The sequence below is a fragment of the Emys orbicularis genome, chromosome 5 (assembly GCF_028017835.1).
Source record: "Emys orbicularis isolate rEmyOrb1 chromosome 5, rEmyOrb1.hap1, whole genome shotgun sequence".
Classification (NCBI taxonomy): Eukaryota; Metazoa; Chordata; order Testudines; family Emydidae; genus Emys; species Emys orbicularis.
In genome coordinates this window covers 45,373,792-45,392,085 of record NC_088687.1, presented here as the reverse complement: position 1 = coordinate 45,392,085, position 18,294 = coordinate 45,373,792, and the positions used below count along the sequence as shown (strand labels likewise).

The following is an 18,294-nucleotide window of genomic DNA, read 5'->3' as shown; positions in this document are numbered from 1 at the left end:
GATGAGAAAGAAACATTTAGATTGGCAAAGACCTGCAATAAGAAAAGTAAAGGTATTAGTGAGATCAAAGTAATTAAAGATGAAAGTGGAAGTGAATTAATCAATGAGAACCAGATTAAGGAAAGTGGAGAAATTACTTTGAAAGGCTTATGAAAGAACAGAATCCAAGAGAACCCTGCCATATGATAAAACCAAACCAGAAGAAGTTGCAGAAGCATCAAGCAACCTGAAAAATAAGAATGCTCTCAGATGCAATGGCATACCACAACCATGGAAGTGCCTGGAGCAAGTAGGTGTAAACATATTGACACAGTAGTTTTAATTGTGTTGTGACAGGGCTGGGCTTGCTGGCGATACAGCCCAGTGGTTTGGTCCCTGGAACACAACTCTCCCATTTGTAGTATCCCCTGCTGATACCCACTTTGACATGGCAGTGGATAGTAGATAGTAACTCAGACCTACAGCCAGGTCACTACTGAAGTCTATCCCTTTCCAGGGTAATTGAGTCCAAGAAAGTATAAATGTTCAGCATCATCCAAAAAGGAGTTTCTAACCCAACTCCAGGCCTCAGAAGTCCTCACACACTTATTTCAGTACTTCCAATATCTTTACCCCGCCTTCCCCCTTATCTCAAAGGGGCAGGGGAGAGGGAGTGCTGCCATCCTTGTGACTGGCTGGAAGCCTGGGCCCTCCCTCGCTACAAGGCTCTGACCAAGCAATATCAAGCTTCCCTGGGTCACTTCCTGCCACTCAGTTTCTCAGTCCAGGGTGTAGTCACACTCTCACAAACAATCCAAGAAAAAATAGAGCAAAGAATTCCTTAATCCTTAATAACAAATTAGTCCCTCCTCTGGGGCCTGAGGTAGCTGCCGCTTGCGAGCTCTTCTTCCCTGCAGCAAGGACTCTTTCGGAGTTCTCATGATAAGTCCATCCCCCTATCTTATCTGCTATTCTCCCTTTTCTGAGCTGTCTGGCTATCTTTTAAATTCCTCCTCTGTAGGTGCAATGAGCCAAGGCAATTTGGGCCCAGAACTGCCCCTTAACTTCTTCTAGCCCCATGTGGGGTTTATATGCCCCGTAACAAGGTGGTACCAATTACAGGGGGGGGGAAACGGGAATCCAGACGTAGATAATTTGGGCCTATGAAAATAAGATCAGAAGAATATATAGGAAACAAGCTTCTTAAACTTAAAAATGTAGGGTACGAGAAGGGTTGGAAGGCCCAAAACTAGATGGATGAATGTCAAACAAAAGGATGTGATTAGCTGTGAAGTTTCTGAGAACTGCTTCAAGACAGACTAAAGTAGAGAAGATGGACTCGAAGAGCCAACCCCACATGGGTGGGAGTAATGCTTGAAGTAGAGCTCTAAGAGATAAAGACCTAGATTTCAGAGCTTTACAAATAGATTTCTAGTTCCGATTCTGAAGGTGGTGGTTTGTTATGAAGAGGTCGCACTTCGAGTATTTTTAAGGATCCATGTTATTAAGTATCATACAAGTGAAGCATTTCCTGGGTTCAGTCAGAAAATCTGAAATTTTACTTAGAAGGAACAAAAATAAAGAAAGTTGCCAGGAAAGTAAATTTAACTCCCATGAAAAATGTCAAGGGTTTGGGGAAAAGTATTGTCCCAAATTGGGATAAGAAACCAAAACCCTGAACACTTTTGTGGGAGTGAAATTCTGCAATATTTCTTTTAGGAAACATTGGAACATTCCTGCAGTTGGAACATTTTGGTGTTTCAGAAACAAAATATGCTCCTGGGAGCCCTGATGCCTCTGCAGTTTGGCCAACGAGCCAGGGAAGCCCTGCTTCCCTTGCAGCCCTACCAGCAAGCTGCTGGGGAGGGGCATAGGCAGGCAAGCGTCAGGAAAGCTGCCTGGTTTCCTTTGAAAAGTTCATTGAAATCGACAATTCCCATAGAATGTTTTGTTTTCAATGAATTAGCATTTTTCGACAGAAAATTATTCCAGAGGAAAATTTCTGACCAGCTCTAGCCAAGATTCTATGGGGCAAGGTCTAAGACCCACCACATCATATAATGCAGCTCATTTGGATTAACACTACTACCTAATGTTTTACATTTGTGTGAGGTTGGTATATACATGAGAGGAAAGGTTATTGTGTTATTACTGGTTTATAATCCTTGTATTTAAAAAAAAATAAAAGTGTATTTGTTTTTATAAATAAAAATGATCTTATAACTAGTGTCTATGAACTTTGTCTGCATCAAACTGAGGTTTCAGTTGCCTGTGTGATTAAACAGCAGAACTGGAGGTAAGAAATTACAACCAGAGCTCAGAATTCAAAGGGATTGCTGCAGAGCTGGATGAGATCAAGGGATGGGATTAACCTCTCACAACCTAATAGTTTCAGAGGTTGTCAGAAAATTCTTTAGTCACTAAAAAGACAACTGGTTCAGGGAAACTAAAAGATAATTATATTGGTTAATCTGAAATCCTTATAAAATTACAAAGGCACTAGGGCCTTTGCGTCCTACTCTGAAAGTCTTGGATTGAGAACTTGCTCCCCTAGAAATATATCAGACCATCATTGTCCTGGATGCCACAGGAAGAAAGGGAAGAAACCAGGAATGTTGTTTAACTTGGCTGTGACTTTATTAAGTAGCACATCTAGGAACTTCCTAGAAATAACTCCTCCAGTGCAGGTCATCCTTCCTTTTGTAATTTATACTACCTGGGGAAAGGCTGCTGCCAGCTCCCCACCCCATTAACCTGGTCCCAGAACCATAGAACAGACCCTTGCTCCCTTCATTCAAGGGTTGTCTCTCTATTGTACCAGATATTAGGAGCATCAGTCCCATCCCTCACCTTGCTTAGGAGATAGGTTTCAGAGTGGTAGCCGTGTTAGTCTGTATCAGCAAAAACAACGAGGATTCCTTGTGGCACCTTAGAGACTAACAAATTTATTTGGGCATAAGATTTTGTGGGCTAAAACCCACCTGTTTAGGAGATGCTTTTCCTAATCCATTTCCAATTCTAGTGTATGAGGGAACTAGACCCCACTGAATGATCACACCTGCACTGGGCACCTGCCAAAGTGCACCAACATGAACACCTAAGGTTTGGGGGGGGGGTACCCATCTGCCCACGCTTTACTGGCAGCAAACGGAAAACACTTTCCTAGCCCCCAGAAAACAACGAACACAATACTCACAATAAGGCTCCAAACCCCAGTCCTACTCTAATCCTAAAGAGCAACATGAGAGATCTTTTCTTCCCAGGACAAAATGGTGCCCCAGAGCTGGAGGAATTGCTCATAAACCCTCCCGTTTGGTGCTGGGGAACCATTAGGGTTATGGTGTACCTTTGCGTTCAACCCATCAGAATCAGCCACAAGGAGGGGAGGGGAGTGTGTGTACACTCCTTGAAGGGGCTAAGGGTTTTCTTTCCTGTGCTGCTCCTCCTGAGGCTGCAGGGGGAGGAGGGTTTTAGAAAGCAGAAGTTCCAATTCCCATCAAGGAACACATGACCCCTGCTTTAGAATATGTGGCTTGATCCAAATGATCAGTAATTTTAGACAGTAAACTTTTGGTGTGAAGAACCCCAAGTGAAATGAATGGATTCTCGGAAGTCATGGTGGTGTGTAGTTTCACCTGTCAGTAAAGGTTGACATAAAGTATGACAGATAAGGCAACACATACCTATAATCCATCATCTTTTTAATTATTTTTTAAAAAGTCAGGTGAATTTTAGAACTCATAGATTCCAAGCCCAGAAGGGGTCACTGTGATCATCCAGTCTGACCTCCAGTATAACACAGGCCATAAAACTTCCCCAAACATTATTCCTGGAGCATATAAATATCCAATCTCGATTTTAAAATTGTTGGTGATGGAGAATCCATCACAATCTTTAGGTGATTGTTCCAGAGGTTATTTACCCTTATTGTTAAAAATTTACACCCTATTTCCAGTCTGATTTTGTCTAGCTTCAACTTCCAGCCATTGGGCCGAAGAGTCCATTATCAAATACTTATTCCTGAAGTAGGTGCTTACAAACTGTGGTCATGTCACCCCTTAAGCTTCTCTGTTAAGCCAAACAAATTGAGCAACTTAAGTCTATAACTACAAGGCAGGTTTTCTAAACCTTCAGCCATTCTCATGGTTCTTCTCTGACCCCTCTCCAATTTATCAGCTTCCTTCTTGAACTTTGGGCATCAGAACTGAATACAGTATTCCAGCAGCACCAGTGCCAAACACAGAGGTAAAATAAACTCCCTCCTCCTATTTGATATCTACCTGATAATACAAACAAGGATCACACTAGCCCTTTGACCATGAAAGAGAAAGGATGGCAGGGTCTATTTAGAGCCATGAATAGTGCTGGCACATACTGTGCAAGCTCCCCACAATATTTTCTGTAATGGGTTTGTGACCTAAACAGATGCCAGTTAGTAATTTGCTGCAATCAAACTCAGATCTCCTACAGTGAAAGGCTTGGGCATTAATCTATCGTGTCATAGAGCCCTTAATACTTTCCTGTAAGCTAATGATGTCTAAAGTGCAACTCATTTGGGATGGTTCTGAGAGAAGACTGATATGCATAGTAAAACTAGAGCATTATACCCAGAATTATGTTAAGCTTCCCAGCAAAAAGCTGCATTTTGACAAAAAAAAAGATTAATAGAAAGAGCCTTTAGGGGCAACTTTTCACATGCACAAGTAAAACATGCACATCTGCATTTGTTCATATTGTGTGTAAGTTACAATAGGTGAAGATGCACGTTTGTGGGCACAAGGGGTACATACTCAAAATGGCCTTGAAGACTGAACATTTTTAACAAATAAAATTGAACTTAAACAATGAGATGAACTTAAAAACATATTTTTTTTAAAACCAACAATTACTTATTCTTTAAGTCATTGTTGTAGACAGAAAACACGGGGGAGGCTGGTTCCCTTAGAAACTGCTGACCAAGTCAATTTTGTCTGCTTATGACTCCTGTGTATCCCACAGTGAGCTCCCTTTAATCATGGTTGCATGTTATTGAATTGTATTTTAAAAACATCACATACAACTGGTGAAGATTAACCTTCAGGATAAGTATTCATGCCATATGTTCATGTTTTACAGGTCTTATCCTAGCAATTAAGCTTCCTGAAATTGTCGTCCTGGAGGTGAAGAATTAGCTAACAGACTTTCCGTTTATAAGGTGTAATGTGCTGTTTAAGCAGGATTTAAGATCACTGTGACTGGAAAATTTTAATAGTTCTCAAAGAGCAGGACATTTTCCTTGCATAGCACTGTTACCACTCAAGTATTTATCTTCTTATTCTTTCAAGAGGATGAAGTATTCACACACACACAAGATTTCCCACAGTCGGCAGTTTCCAAACCCACTGGCATATTTGTCTCAGTTTCATGTAAAAATACCATATCCATGAAGAAAGTATTCTTAAAACACTTTCTACCTAATATTTACAAAGCTAAGTATAATGTATGGAGTAACATTTAGGCAAAAGATGAAACTACAGCAGCTTAAGAATGTAACAGTTTACATTTCCAATAGCTTTATAATTCTTGCCTGCCTTTGGACTTTCTGAGTATCAAGAGCTATGATTCTAGCCTACTTTCCTAAACTATAAGCAATATGGTATTAGAGAGAGAAGGGCCTATTTAGATACATTTTAAAAAAAGATATACCTGCTTTGCATACCTAAAGCTGGCAAGTCTATATAAAACAAACAAGATGGCACTCATGCCAGCTCATAGTTGGAAATCTTCACTTCATGCCTTTATTCTTTTCAATCAATAATGTATAGTATTATGGTGAAACCTGAACTACCCTGATATATATTTCAGAGGCAATGCCAACATCAGTTCTCACTTTGTCACCATTCTCACCATTCTCAGTAAATTGATGATGGTGAGCCATCCTAAACACATGCCAGTCCAGCACAGAATGAACAAAGCTTTATTGTAACACTGTGCACTACTGGTTGGCAGGAGTAAAAGTATTAACTTAAGTTTGTATGTGTGAGATGATGTGGTCATTGCTGTTCTCCTTGTTTCATGGAATTGTATCTGTTTTGCTAAGAACCCTACAAATGGTTGTAAACTGACATTGGCATCTGACTCAATTTTTATTCTCTGCTGGTGACTGTATGCCTAACTTGATCAGGGAAAGGGACAGACTATTGATGATAGAAGTGGATGTCTGTTGGGGGAAAGCACAAAGGGGAGAAGAGAAAATGGGTACTTGGAAACAAAGAAAAAGGTGGAAAGTAACTGGCTAAAAGGTAGAGGTGTACTAAGGGTAAAACATATTACTCTCTTCATTTTGTTCTGCAGATACATTATTGCATATCATTGTGTCCTACTCAAGCTTGCCATATGCTATGGTAAACTTTGTGGTCTCTTATGTGCATATGTGCTGGCACTCAAGGGATTTGCCTAAGCAAATCTACAGGAAACTTGAAAAAATTCAGCTACAGCCAGCTGAGGAGTAAAAGAATTGTACTTTCCTCACAGAGGAAGCTCTCTAAATTGCTTATGGTAATAAATAATATAGATTGAAATAATGAGTAGAAACACCTACACACAGTAGCTACTTCCTTTGGGAAATACACAGTAGCAATTCACTTTGTCTTTTGTATTATACTATAAATGGTACTTAGTATTTCCTTTAGTCTAGCTAAACATACTTATTGCAAATTGACCTTTACAAATAGCCAAATCTCTTTTAATCAGAAAATGACAAATATTGACTAGTAAACTAACCCATAAAAGTGAATCACACCAGTATTCAGTGTTATTCTGAGGTACGCCTGTATGCACCCCAGGCTGCCTGGCAAGCTAGTGTCTTATACAGAAGTATCTGTGAGCACTTTCTTTTTGCAACTTTCTGCAAAGTTTCCCTTTGGAAATTTTTCCTGATGGTGAATGGCACTCATTTACTGCCTGTTCTCATGTATTAGTTGGTAATGGAATAACCCTCATCAGTTGAGAGAGATGACCATTTGCACTTGGGAATCAACCTTTTTAGGTTGTGGTAAATCAACCCCAAAGGGCATATTTTTCCTTGAAAAGGCATGTTCTCAACTACTTTCAAGTGAAACTAGTAGAAATATTTAAGAAATAATACACGTTTCTGTTTATAGACTAGACAATTTTATTGATTAAGGGCACAGCTGGAAAAAAAGGCTTAGGCCCGGATCCTCCCATGGGAGTTAGGCATCCAAATACCTTTGAGGATCTGTGCCTTATTTGTCTAGTAGAAATACCCTAAGATTTTTTTGTAATTATAATGCTAAAATATGTATAGAGTAATTAAATTTCTGCCTGCATTATTTGTCCTAGTCTCATGATTCTCTTGGCCCATAAAACAAAAGAGAAGCATACAGCAGATTGACCTCATTATGATTCAGTCTGTCTTATTTAAACCAATTATGGGATATGAGTCTGTGCCAAATACAAAATCTATTCTGTCTCTCTTGCACACCTTTTGGAACTGAAAAACAGTGTTAGTTTAAAAGATATGGGTTGATCTAAATAAATTTACATCTTTTTTGCTGTGGAAGACATCAAAACAGAGAATAACTCACTAACAAGCAGTCAGGCAGAAGCAGTTCATGCCATTTGAAATTCACTTTTTTCAAATACCTTGTCAAATGCTGATATATTTCATCACCTTCTCACAATCTCAACAGAAAGGACTCTCTTTATAAGGAGAAATGTTGGAAGGGGTAGTTGGACCTTAAACATTCACAGCGAGATTTTGAAAAGCTCTCAGATTTGGCCTACAAGCTCAGTTTTACCATTGATTTTAATGGAAACAGAGTTAGGTCAACACTGAGTGTTCTGAAAAATCCCATCCTTACTTTGAGTTGATGGGTGATTTGCATAACAATGATGCCCTGGCTCCAAATTGAGGACCCAGGCCTTTAATCCTTATTCACATGAAGCTGGATTACGTGTTTTGCACATGGCCTTCTGAAGGGGATAATATAGACTTCGCCTTCCCTGAGAGTCCCAAGGAGAGAGTTTGTGCCCCCTGAGGCTCTTTGAAACATAGGGAGGTGAACTTTGGTCCATCCAATTGCTCCCCCTGGAGCATCAGTCCCACTCTGCCCATGGCCCAGCTTCCTCTGCATCCCCTTTTGGGCTATTTGCTTGCTGGGAGAGGAAAGGGCAAATAGTCTCTGCTCACAAGGACAGCTCTGGTACGTGGCCGTTGCATGGGCTGTGCCAGGAGGTAAACTCCTCGCATATCCTTCTGCTGCACGTATACAAAAGCTTGTGTTAATGGATTATAACTTCTATGGAAGTAACCTTTGCCCACCTGCATGCTTGAAAGGAAGAATGCAAATCTTCATCACAAAGATTCTCTAAAGCAAAACATATTAATCAAAGAGGTATACCAATAACTGCTAATTATAATTATAACAAGCAATCCACTCTGATTTGTTTTTCAGAGTAGTGTTAAAACTACATGTAATCTGGTTACTAGTTTATTTTGAAATAGAAAAAAAACACAAACAAGGCTTTGCCTTAGTAGCTGCATATCTAGTTCTAGCTGTGCTGTGCGGTAACACACCATTCTGCAAATACAAGATGACGCAGTTGTAGTTCATTTTCTCCACAATAACATTCAAAGAGTTAAAGAAGTTGAGATAAGTTGAGATAAAAGCTGCTGCTCCAATTTTTGTCACACTGCCAGAGTTTAATGTCTACCCATCTCTGAATTTCCACCAGATGGAGCAAAAAGTAAACCCTCTCTTCTCCCACCAAATTTGCCATAAAGAAAGGTACAGCTAAGCCAAACAGTGATTTATGTGCTAGAAACAGACCCATAAAAACACTTTTGAATGGTTGCATGTTGGTGTCTTGGTAAATATGCAACTAGAGTTTTTGGGGGAGCATCTGCAACACCATCACATTATTCTAAAGTTCATCATTTTGCCTGTCACTCCCACTTATAAATCACATCTGTGCATTCACGTATTCTGATTGGTGGCATATGCTGTAAGAGGGACTCTCTAATTCAGAACAAAGGGGAATTTGGGGTTAAATCCTGCAAGGTGTTGAGTATGCCTGTGAGGTTCTAAAGCTTCAAGAACTGACTAAATACGAGTTCACAATGCTCACAACTTCTTAGGCACTTGGGAGAATTTGTTCCTAGATTAAGAAGACACTGTTAGGGAATGCAGCTAGTGAAGACGTGAATGATGGCTGGAGATGTAGGGACTAAAACAAACAGCAAATATCAATAACCTTATTCCTATTATTAGTTCAGATTGTCAGAGTACTTCTGGGAAACTGTGCATGAAAGTGTATTGAAAGAAAAAATAGTAATTATTATACAGAAACAACTTGATGTTCAACTGGCATTTAGTAACTATTTGAAAGTGCCAGATTATGGCCTGGCCTGAGCAACCATATGGGGCATAAGGAGGCTAAGACATTCACCTGTTCCTCAACACAGGCTCTTGCGCTGCCTCCCTAGATCTCTATTTCCTCCACACACACATGGCCAGGGAGTGGATAAAGAGGGGTAGAAAGTGACTAGCACCTTGGCTCCACCCTCACCATATGTTGATTAGTGCAGCTGACTGGAGTGGAGGGGGAGTAACCTGCTATCAGTAAGGACTGCCAGGGCAGGCTCCAGGCACCAGCATAGCAAGCAGGTGCCTGGGGCGGCCAATGAAGAGGGGGGCAGCACGTCTGGCAGTTTGGCGTCAATTCGACGGCGGGGCCATCACTCCCTCTGGGAGCAAAGAACCTCCCGCTGAATTGCCGCCGTAGAATGAAGCGGCGCTAGAGCTGCCGCCGAATTGCCGCCGATTGCAATCGCGGCTTTTTTTTTTTTTCCTCCCTGCTTGGGGCAGCAAAAACGCTAGAGCCGGCCCTGAGAACTGCTAGCAGATTATTACTCCCTGCAGAAGAAAGAGGAGTGCAGGGAAGGAACTTTTCTCCAAAGTGCAATTTCTTTCTTGTGCTCCTGAGTGGCACAACTGTGTTGCACTCGTTACATGGGTTATTGCCCAAGGTGCAGTGTGGCTCTAAGTGTTCACAAAGGGCCTAATTTTGCCAGCCTTATTCCAAATGAGTAACACCTTACTCCACAAAATACTATTCTGCATGAGTAAGGGTATCATAATCTGGCCTTCAGTGTGTATGGGACACTTAAAGCCAAATCTCGGCCTTTGAGCTCTGAGGACTGCTGTGAGGGTGTTGTTGAGTATTAGCAATTCAACAGAACTGTTCTGAGGCATTCTGCCTGTTCAGGGTAGGCACAGGTAGAGTGTCTCAGGGAGCACCACAGGAAGTGTCATGTATGACTTCCTTACATATGTTGCAGATAGGAGCAGCATGTGCTCTCCCCCAGTACCTGCTATGATGGATAACAGGCATTCAGGTTGGGATCATGGCCAATCCCAAACTGGCTGGCTATGACTCTGGGGACCATGGAGAACGACTCGACTCATTAAATCAGCCCATAGCCTAAAGATTCAGGGGACACCAGTAGAAGTGCAGTCACAAAACAACAACATAGGGAAAATAAACATGAAAGGGCATGAATCCTGCAGTTATGCTGAAGGGACATCCACAGGATAGTATGCAGTTGAGTTTTCTTAGTAGTTGTGTCTATGAGTGTCAGGTGTCTATTCTGCCTACCCTTACATGGATTCACTGAGAGAGGAAAGGAAAGGGCTTGGGCAGGCAGAATTTTGCCTTTGACGTGCTCATCATAAATTTTCAGATTTAATTTCATCTGGATATCTAAAGAGATTTTCGTTAGCAACAAAATGAAATAAGATGTACAAGATGCTACTTGCACTGCTAAAAGCAAATCCAAAGGATTGTGTTTCTGATGAATTTCAGAAAGATGACCTTTTTTCAAGGTTTCAGCTTGCACTCCCTTCTAACCCAGGTTGACTGCTCACTACATAACACACTACTGGAAACAAGCTGAAAACCAGAAGCAAATCCTAACAGATAAAATACAAAATGCTTCAGAGAGACAGAGCTACTACTGGCAGAGAATTGGGCATATCACTCCTGTTATTGCTAAGGAGAATTATGTTTCTCCATTTATATCAACTGATTTGACAGGAATCCCCTAGAATTTCATTGTGGTTAACTAGGCAAAATTTGTAAAGTGATGTAAGTATTTATTGTTATTATGGTCCCATTTAAGTCAAATGAAGTATCTGTGCTGGCTCCGCAGCTCCCATTGGCTAGGAACTGCAGTCAATGGGAGCTGTGGGGGCAGTGCCTGAGGGCGGAAGCAGTGTGCAGAGCTGCCTAGCTGTGCCTCCGCCTAGGAGCAGCAGGGACATGTCGCTGTTTACGGGGAGCCGCCCGAGGTGAGCACCGCCCAGATCTGGCACCCCACAACCCTTCCCGCGCCCCAACCCCTGCCTTGAGCCCCCTCCTGCACCCAAAGTCCCTCCCAGAGCCTGCCCCACTCCCCCTCTCGTGCCCCAACCCCCAGACCTGAGCCCCTTCCCACACCCAAAGTCCCTCCCTCTTAGTTAACTGGAATTTTTGACTTACCGGCACCTCTCATTCCCCCAACATGTCGGATAACAAAGCTTTTACTGTTATTAAATTTTTTGGTAAGATTTTTGAATTCTGCAGCAAATTCTGTGGCTGTAGAATCCCAGAGTACATGCAGGCATCTAAAAACCAGGGTAAAATCCAGGTGCCAGTAAAGTCAATGACAAAATTCCTGTGGACTTCAGTGGAACCAGGATTTCATTCTAGGTGTGTTCATATAACTTAAGGTCCTTAACTTTACACATAACAACTATAAACAATACACAGACTTCAAATATGTTTCTATATACCAAAATGAGGCTTTGCAAAGCTTGCAAATAGCAAAGAAATGCAGCCTGGGTGACCTGCTCATTTGATTTACCTGAATCAGCAGCTGTGATCAGTAAAATGTACTGTTCCTTAGTCTCTCGATCCAGGGTTTGTACCAAGTGGAGCTCTCCACTGGCTGAGAGAGTAAAGGCACCGTCTTCATTTCCACCAAGAAGAAGGTATGTAAGTTTGCCATTTAGACCTTGATCATCATCCCTTGCTATAACCTACAAAAGTGACATAAGCATATCATAACAAATAATAATAATGAAGAGTACATGCTTGTGTGTGTTTGTCATCAAGATTACCTTCTATTGCAAAGTATTTTATGAGGAACAGGAAATACTCCATGTGTGACAGAATGAATTAGAATGCCTGGAGGTTTATTACAAATTGGTTGTAACAGCAAACTGACTTAATTTAAAAGGAGTGATGAGTGTCTTAAAAAAGTGCTAGTTTAAAATACAAAATTAATAATTTACTCCTTTTCTCCATATCTGAATGTATTGTTAAGACCAGCCTTTGAGCCAGCTTTGGGCTCAGCAAAACCCACAAATGATTTTGCAGGAACCTGTCAAAATTGGAGGGAATATCGTGTCTGCTGCTGTCTGAGCACACTCTAACTGTAGTAGTGCCTCACCTTAAATAGAGAAGGAGGGAGGTTTGAAAGAAAGAAAGAACAGATTGAGGTGGTCTGTGGGGATGGAAGTGGAAACTGGGGGAATGAAATGACCCTCTAAAATCCTAATGTATGTATAAGATGGGGGGGGGGGACTGTTATACAATTATGTAAAGAAAAACACTGCATGCCATGTTATACTCAAAAAGGTAATTATTCAACCGTACAAATCTCAGTATATGTTTAATTTTTGATTAAACAAATAGTTTTGTAGTAAATATATTTTTAAATGTACTCACCTGAAGAATAACTTTTGGAAGTGTCCCTAAATTCTCAGGGACATTCACAGAATATGGAGAAAGCTCAAATGTAGGAATAAAATCATTAACATCCATCAGAACAATACTGACTGTGGTGGTGTCTGTCCTGGGGCTACTTCCACGATCAGATGACTGAACAGTTAATGAGTAGGAGGGCTTTTTCTCTCGGTCCAAAGGCTTGGCTACTGTTATCACCCCAGTAACAGAGTCGATCCGAAACTCATTATTGGTGTTTCCACTGATTATGGAATAGCGAACCTGCCCATTTGTACCTTCATCTCCATCTGTAGCAAACACCTGGATCAGATCTGTTCCTGTCAGAGTATTTTCACCCACCTCTACTTTATATAGCTTTTGTGCAAACAGGGGGTTGTTATCATTGATATCAAGGACTACTACAACTACATCTGTAGATGAAGAAAGGCATGGCTGACCTTTGTCTGTAGCTACCACAGTCAAGGTATAATTAGCAATTGCTTCTCTGTCAAGTTCCCCAATGAGCCTTACTTCACCATCAATAGTGCCAATACTGAATTTGTTTCCCAAAGGCCTCAGCAGAGTATATTCAATATAGCTGTTAGGACCACTGTCCGGGTCAGTTGCTTGAGCTCTAAACACAATGGTGTCTATGGGTGTATTTTCTGGGATGTAGGTCAGCTTTGGAGAGATAAAGCTTGGAGGATTGTCATTCACATCCAGTAGAATAATAGACACTTGAGTTGTGCTTGTGTATCTGGAGGCTGGTAGAGTAGCCATGTCATGAACCTGAACAACAAAGCTATAGAAGGACTGACTTTCCCGATCCAAAGGCTGCTTGATGCTCAGGACTCCTTTCTTGTCAATATTAAATTGACTTAGGCTGTCTCCTGATGTGATACTGTAGGACAATTGTGAGTTAGAGCCTGTAAAACAAAAATAAGGACTGTAACTTAATCCCATTGATCTTGTCGTACATATGAAGTATACGAAGTAGGTTTTTGAATTTCTAGTAAATAACATCATTAGAGGTAGATAAAAATGGCAAAATGTTTACATTTTGAAGCAATGAAATTAAATGGGAGAAAGGGTAATCCCTTTTTGTGTCATCTGCAATTAAACTGAGATGTGGTAAGGGTGCATATTATTTTTTATATGTCAGAATCAAGAACTGCACTCAAACATTACTGAAGATATGGTTAGCTGACAGTCTTGATAAAATATTTATAAACTGTAAAACTTTATTTATGCATTTCTGTAAATGTGCATAAATGTTTCCACTGAATGACACAAAAAGCGATACGATAAGAACACACTCTGATTAGGCCACTTTTTTATTTATTTATGTTTTAATGTTTTACTTCAAAAGGACACCAAGAGCAATGGAGCCCCAGATTACTCACACACGCGCCAATCAAAAAGTATATTATGGATTTAATCACTAGGGATCAGTTCGGATTTATAAATGTTATATACCTCTACCTCGATATAACGCTGTCCTCGGGAGCCAAAAAATCTTACCGCATTATAGGTGAAACCGCGTTATATTGAACTTGCTTTGATCCACCGGAGTACGCAGCCCCGCCCCCTCGGAGCACTGCTTTACCGCGCTTTATCTGAATTAGTGTTATATCGGGTCGCGTTATATCAAGGTAGTGGTGTGTAGTGCCTTGAACATGTTAATGTTATGTAATAAGTATCTTATAATTCAACAGGTATCAAACCTACTTCCACTGTAGTCAGTGGAATTTTTCTATAGACTTTAATGATATCTGGATCAGGATCTGTTAAACCTACCCCTGGCGGGCCGGGCCAGTTTGTTTACCTGCCGCGTCTGCAGGTTCGGCCGATCGCAGCTCCCAGTGGCCGTGGTTCGCTGTTCCGGGCCAATGGGAGCTGCTGGAAGCGGCGCGGGCCAAGGGACATACTGGCCGCCGCTTCCAGCAGCTCCCATTGGCCTGGAGCAGCGAACCACGGCCACTGGGAGCCACGATCGGCCGAACCTGCAGACGCGGCAGGTAAACAAACCGGCCCGGCCCGCCGGGGGCTTTCCCTGCACAAGCGGCAGAACAAGTTTGGGAACCACTGCTTTAGAGATATAAAGCTTGATTCACCATTGCGTTACTCCAGTTTCAAAGCAGTGTAACTCCATTAATCTAACCAGCATAAAATAATGCTGAGTAATGTAGTGGTAAATCAGAACCATAAAGTCCATATCCTGAAATTGGATAGGGAGGGTCTATTAACCTTTATACCCATGCAGAGGCTCATTGAAGTCAAAGGTGCTGTGCATGGCTACAAGGTGAGTCCCTGAAGATCTCTTTAAAATTACACAGATTAAGGGTGAAATCCTGGCCCTATTTAAGTCAAAGGAAGCTTTTCCATTGACTTCACTGGGTCAGAAATTTACCCTATGTCTGATTCTTAATGAAAATAATGATACACATTCAAAAGAGAGAAGGCAGAGAGGTTACATAAAATAATTATTTTAGGAACTGTACCAATAAAAGCAAAGAAGAACTAGATTAAGCAGAGCAAAAGAGAAAAATGTACAGATATATGCTTTACCATATATGAAAGAGCATTCAAAATATCAAATGAACAACCCTTATCTTATGATTGAAATATAACTGCTACAATTATGGCCAAGGAAGACATCTATAAATTTTGGTAAGAAAAATACATTTTGAATCCTGACAAAGCTACTAAGTGATTTTAGGCACGCTATATGCTGAAAAAAAATGTATTTTGAAAAATTAAAACCCAGAGCTCATGCTAAACATTTATATTATTCTTTAAAAAGGTGAGTTGAGATCTATTTTCTCTTTCTGGTCTCTGCATTAAACTCTGAAATCATAAATACAGAATTTTAAAATTCTATACTTAGCCTCTTTGGTCATAAAGGTTGTGTTTGAAACTTAGTGGATTTTTATATTATAACTAACCCTCTCTAAACTTCTTTTTCCACAGTGTATAATCTCAAGTTGGACATTTAAGTGTCTCATTACTTTGTATTTCCTGCCAATTTCATTCAGTAGCTTCTCCCCTACCCACTGAACTTCCCAGGAAATAAATGATTCTTATATACAAAGTATTAATTATTGCTATTTATTGTTCTCAAAGTAGTAAGACTCTAAATCATGCTCTTTTAAATAAGTAGAGCCGGACATGAAAAATGATACATTTAAATAACATTTGGAAAAGATTAATGTATTTATATGCCAGACATATATTAATTAATGTTTGTATATCGCTTTGAACAAGTGAAGCACTAACTATTATAATATTATACATTTGTTTAGCTTGGTTTTAACTTGCTTAACTTTACCCATGAAAATATTCTGAAACGTCAAGGAAATGTATTCATAGCATGAAAAACTACAAAATCCATCAGCTAGCAATCCTACTCCTATTTAAACCAATAGGAGTTTGGCCACTGGCTTTCATTGGGGAAAAAATGAACCCTAAAGAAGAAGATCTAATTAGAAACACTTTCATTACATTTATTACTCTGTGTTTCTAATTCTTTCTGTAGTATATTTTATCATTTGTTCCATATACAACTTGACAGTTTTATTATACTTCCCAGTCTATTTCTATGTGATGAAATATGTTCATTCCTTGTATTGCTTTTTAAAACAAAACAAACAAATATCTCATCATTCTCTTGGGTCTGAATCTTGGAAACACATCATGCTACTCACATGCTCAGCTGAAATCCTGGCCCTACTGAAGTAAATGGGAGCCTTACTATTGTCTTTAATGGATCCAGGATTTCACCCATAATCTCACTGGGGAAAGGCACTGTCCATTTAAAAAAACAAAACAAAACACTATGCACTTAATTGGAGGTGGGGGCATCTTTCATCTGTATTGCTATTGTGAGCCATCTTTATCCAAGATGGGAGGACTCCTCCACACTGATCACTGTCAAGACTGAATAGTAGTTAGCTGCCTCATTGGATTTATCTTTTCTCTCTGACAAATGCTTGCCTTCAAAGCTCAGACAGGGAGATGTCAAGCTCTTTAAAGTCTTTAACTTGGTTAATTAATATGCATAGAACAAGAAAGAACCAACCCTTTCCCCCTCACGTTGGCACATACAGGGACCTGAGCATGACCAGCAGATACCCTAACATCTTGCCTGGAGTTTTTTTTCTGTGGTAGTCTCTCTCTTTTCTAAATCTCTTAAAAGCTCAGTCAATAGGTTATTTGGTTTGTGAGGAAGTTACTCAAGTTATACCTTTAAACATTTCTGTTAATTCCACATGAAATAAAAAACAAAAACCAGAAACAAAAATACAAGACCCAATACATAAGTCTTTTTTTTGCACAGATTTAAAAACTGTAGCACACTCTCTTTGATATTACTATCCATCTGAATATAAAAGCAACTCAAACTGCTGCAAACAACTATTGTTTCCCAAGAGGCGGGTCAAACAGGAAAATAACAATGGAAGTATTTTCTTACTGCAGGCTTTTGCAGACTTTACTAATGTTTATCTTGGACTGACAGAAAAAACAGCCTGATATAAAACAACATGCCCTTCATAGCCCTGCAGGCTATTCGTATCATTTAACATAAATGATCAGACAACTTCCACAAAACAACAGTTTATTAACATACATTCTGTGAGCTATTTATGGAGAAGTACAGTTGTAACTGCTACCCTGTTTTACACCAGTGCGCAGGAAATTACACAGATAGAGATTTGAGGATTGAAACATCAACATAGCTTGTAACATTTGCTGAAGTTACAGAGATTGTTTTATAAAGTATACTATAAGGCAGGGGTAGGCAACCTTTCAGAAGTGGTGTGCCGAGTCTTCATTTATTCACTCTAATTTAAGGTTTCGCGTGCCGGTAATACATTTTAACGATTTTAGAAGGTCTCTTTCTATAAGTCTATATTATATAACTAAACTATTGTATGTAAAGTAAACAAGATTTTCAAAATGTTTAAGAAGCGTCATTTAAAATTAAATTAAAATGCTGATCTTACGCCACCAGCCTGCTCAGCTCGCTGCCAGCCTGGGGTTCTGTTCACCTAGGCCAGCAGAGGGCTGAGTAGGGCCTGCGGCCGGGACCCCAGACCTGGGGGTGGGTGTTTCAGGGGTCAGGGCAGAGGGCTGGGAGAGGGGGTGCAGGGCAGAAGGCTGGGGTGTGTGGGGGGTGTAGGGCAGAAGGCTGGGTGTGTGTTGGGGTTTGGGGGGTTCAGGGCAGAGGGCTGGGAGTATGGGGGTGCAGGGCAGAAGGCTGAGTGTGTGTGGGGGGTTCAGGGCAGAGGGATGGGGCTGTGGGGGTGAAGGGCAGAAGGCTGGGTGTGTGTTGGGTTCAGGGCAGAGGGCTGGGGGTGTGTGGGGGTGCAGGGCAGAAGGCTGGGGGTGTGTGGGGGTGTGGGGGGTTCAGGGCAGAGGGCTAGGGGTATAGGGGTGCAGGGCAAAAGGCTGAGTGTGTGTGGGGGGTTCAGGGCAGAGGGATGGAGCTCTGGGGGTGCAGGGCAGAAGGCTGGGTGTGTGTTGTGTTCAGGGCAGAGGGGTGGGGGT

The 18,294-nt window shown here is 40.9% G+C and overlaps 1 protein-coding gene across 1 annotated transcript in view; it reads right to left on the bottom strand.

Annotated features, from left to right (window-relative positions):
* The window catches only part of FAT4 (FAT atypical cadherin 4), a 227,467-nt gene that overhangs the window by 81,883 nt on the left and 127,290 nt on the right, over nt 1–18,294 (bottom strand). The window contains exons 5-6 of the mRNA XM_065405846.1: nt 12,751–13,673; nt 11,885–12,059 (exon numbers count right to left, since the gene is read on the bottom strand). Of these exons, the coding sequence (XP_065261918.1) occupies nt 11,885–12,059; nt 12,751–13,673 (1,098 nt within the window). The remainder of the gene's footprint in view (nt 1–11,884; nt 12,060–12,750; nt 13,674–18,294) is intronic.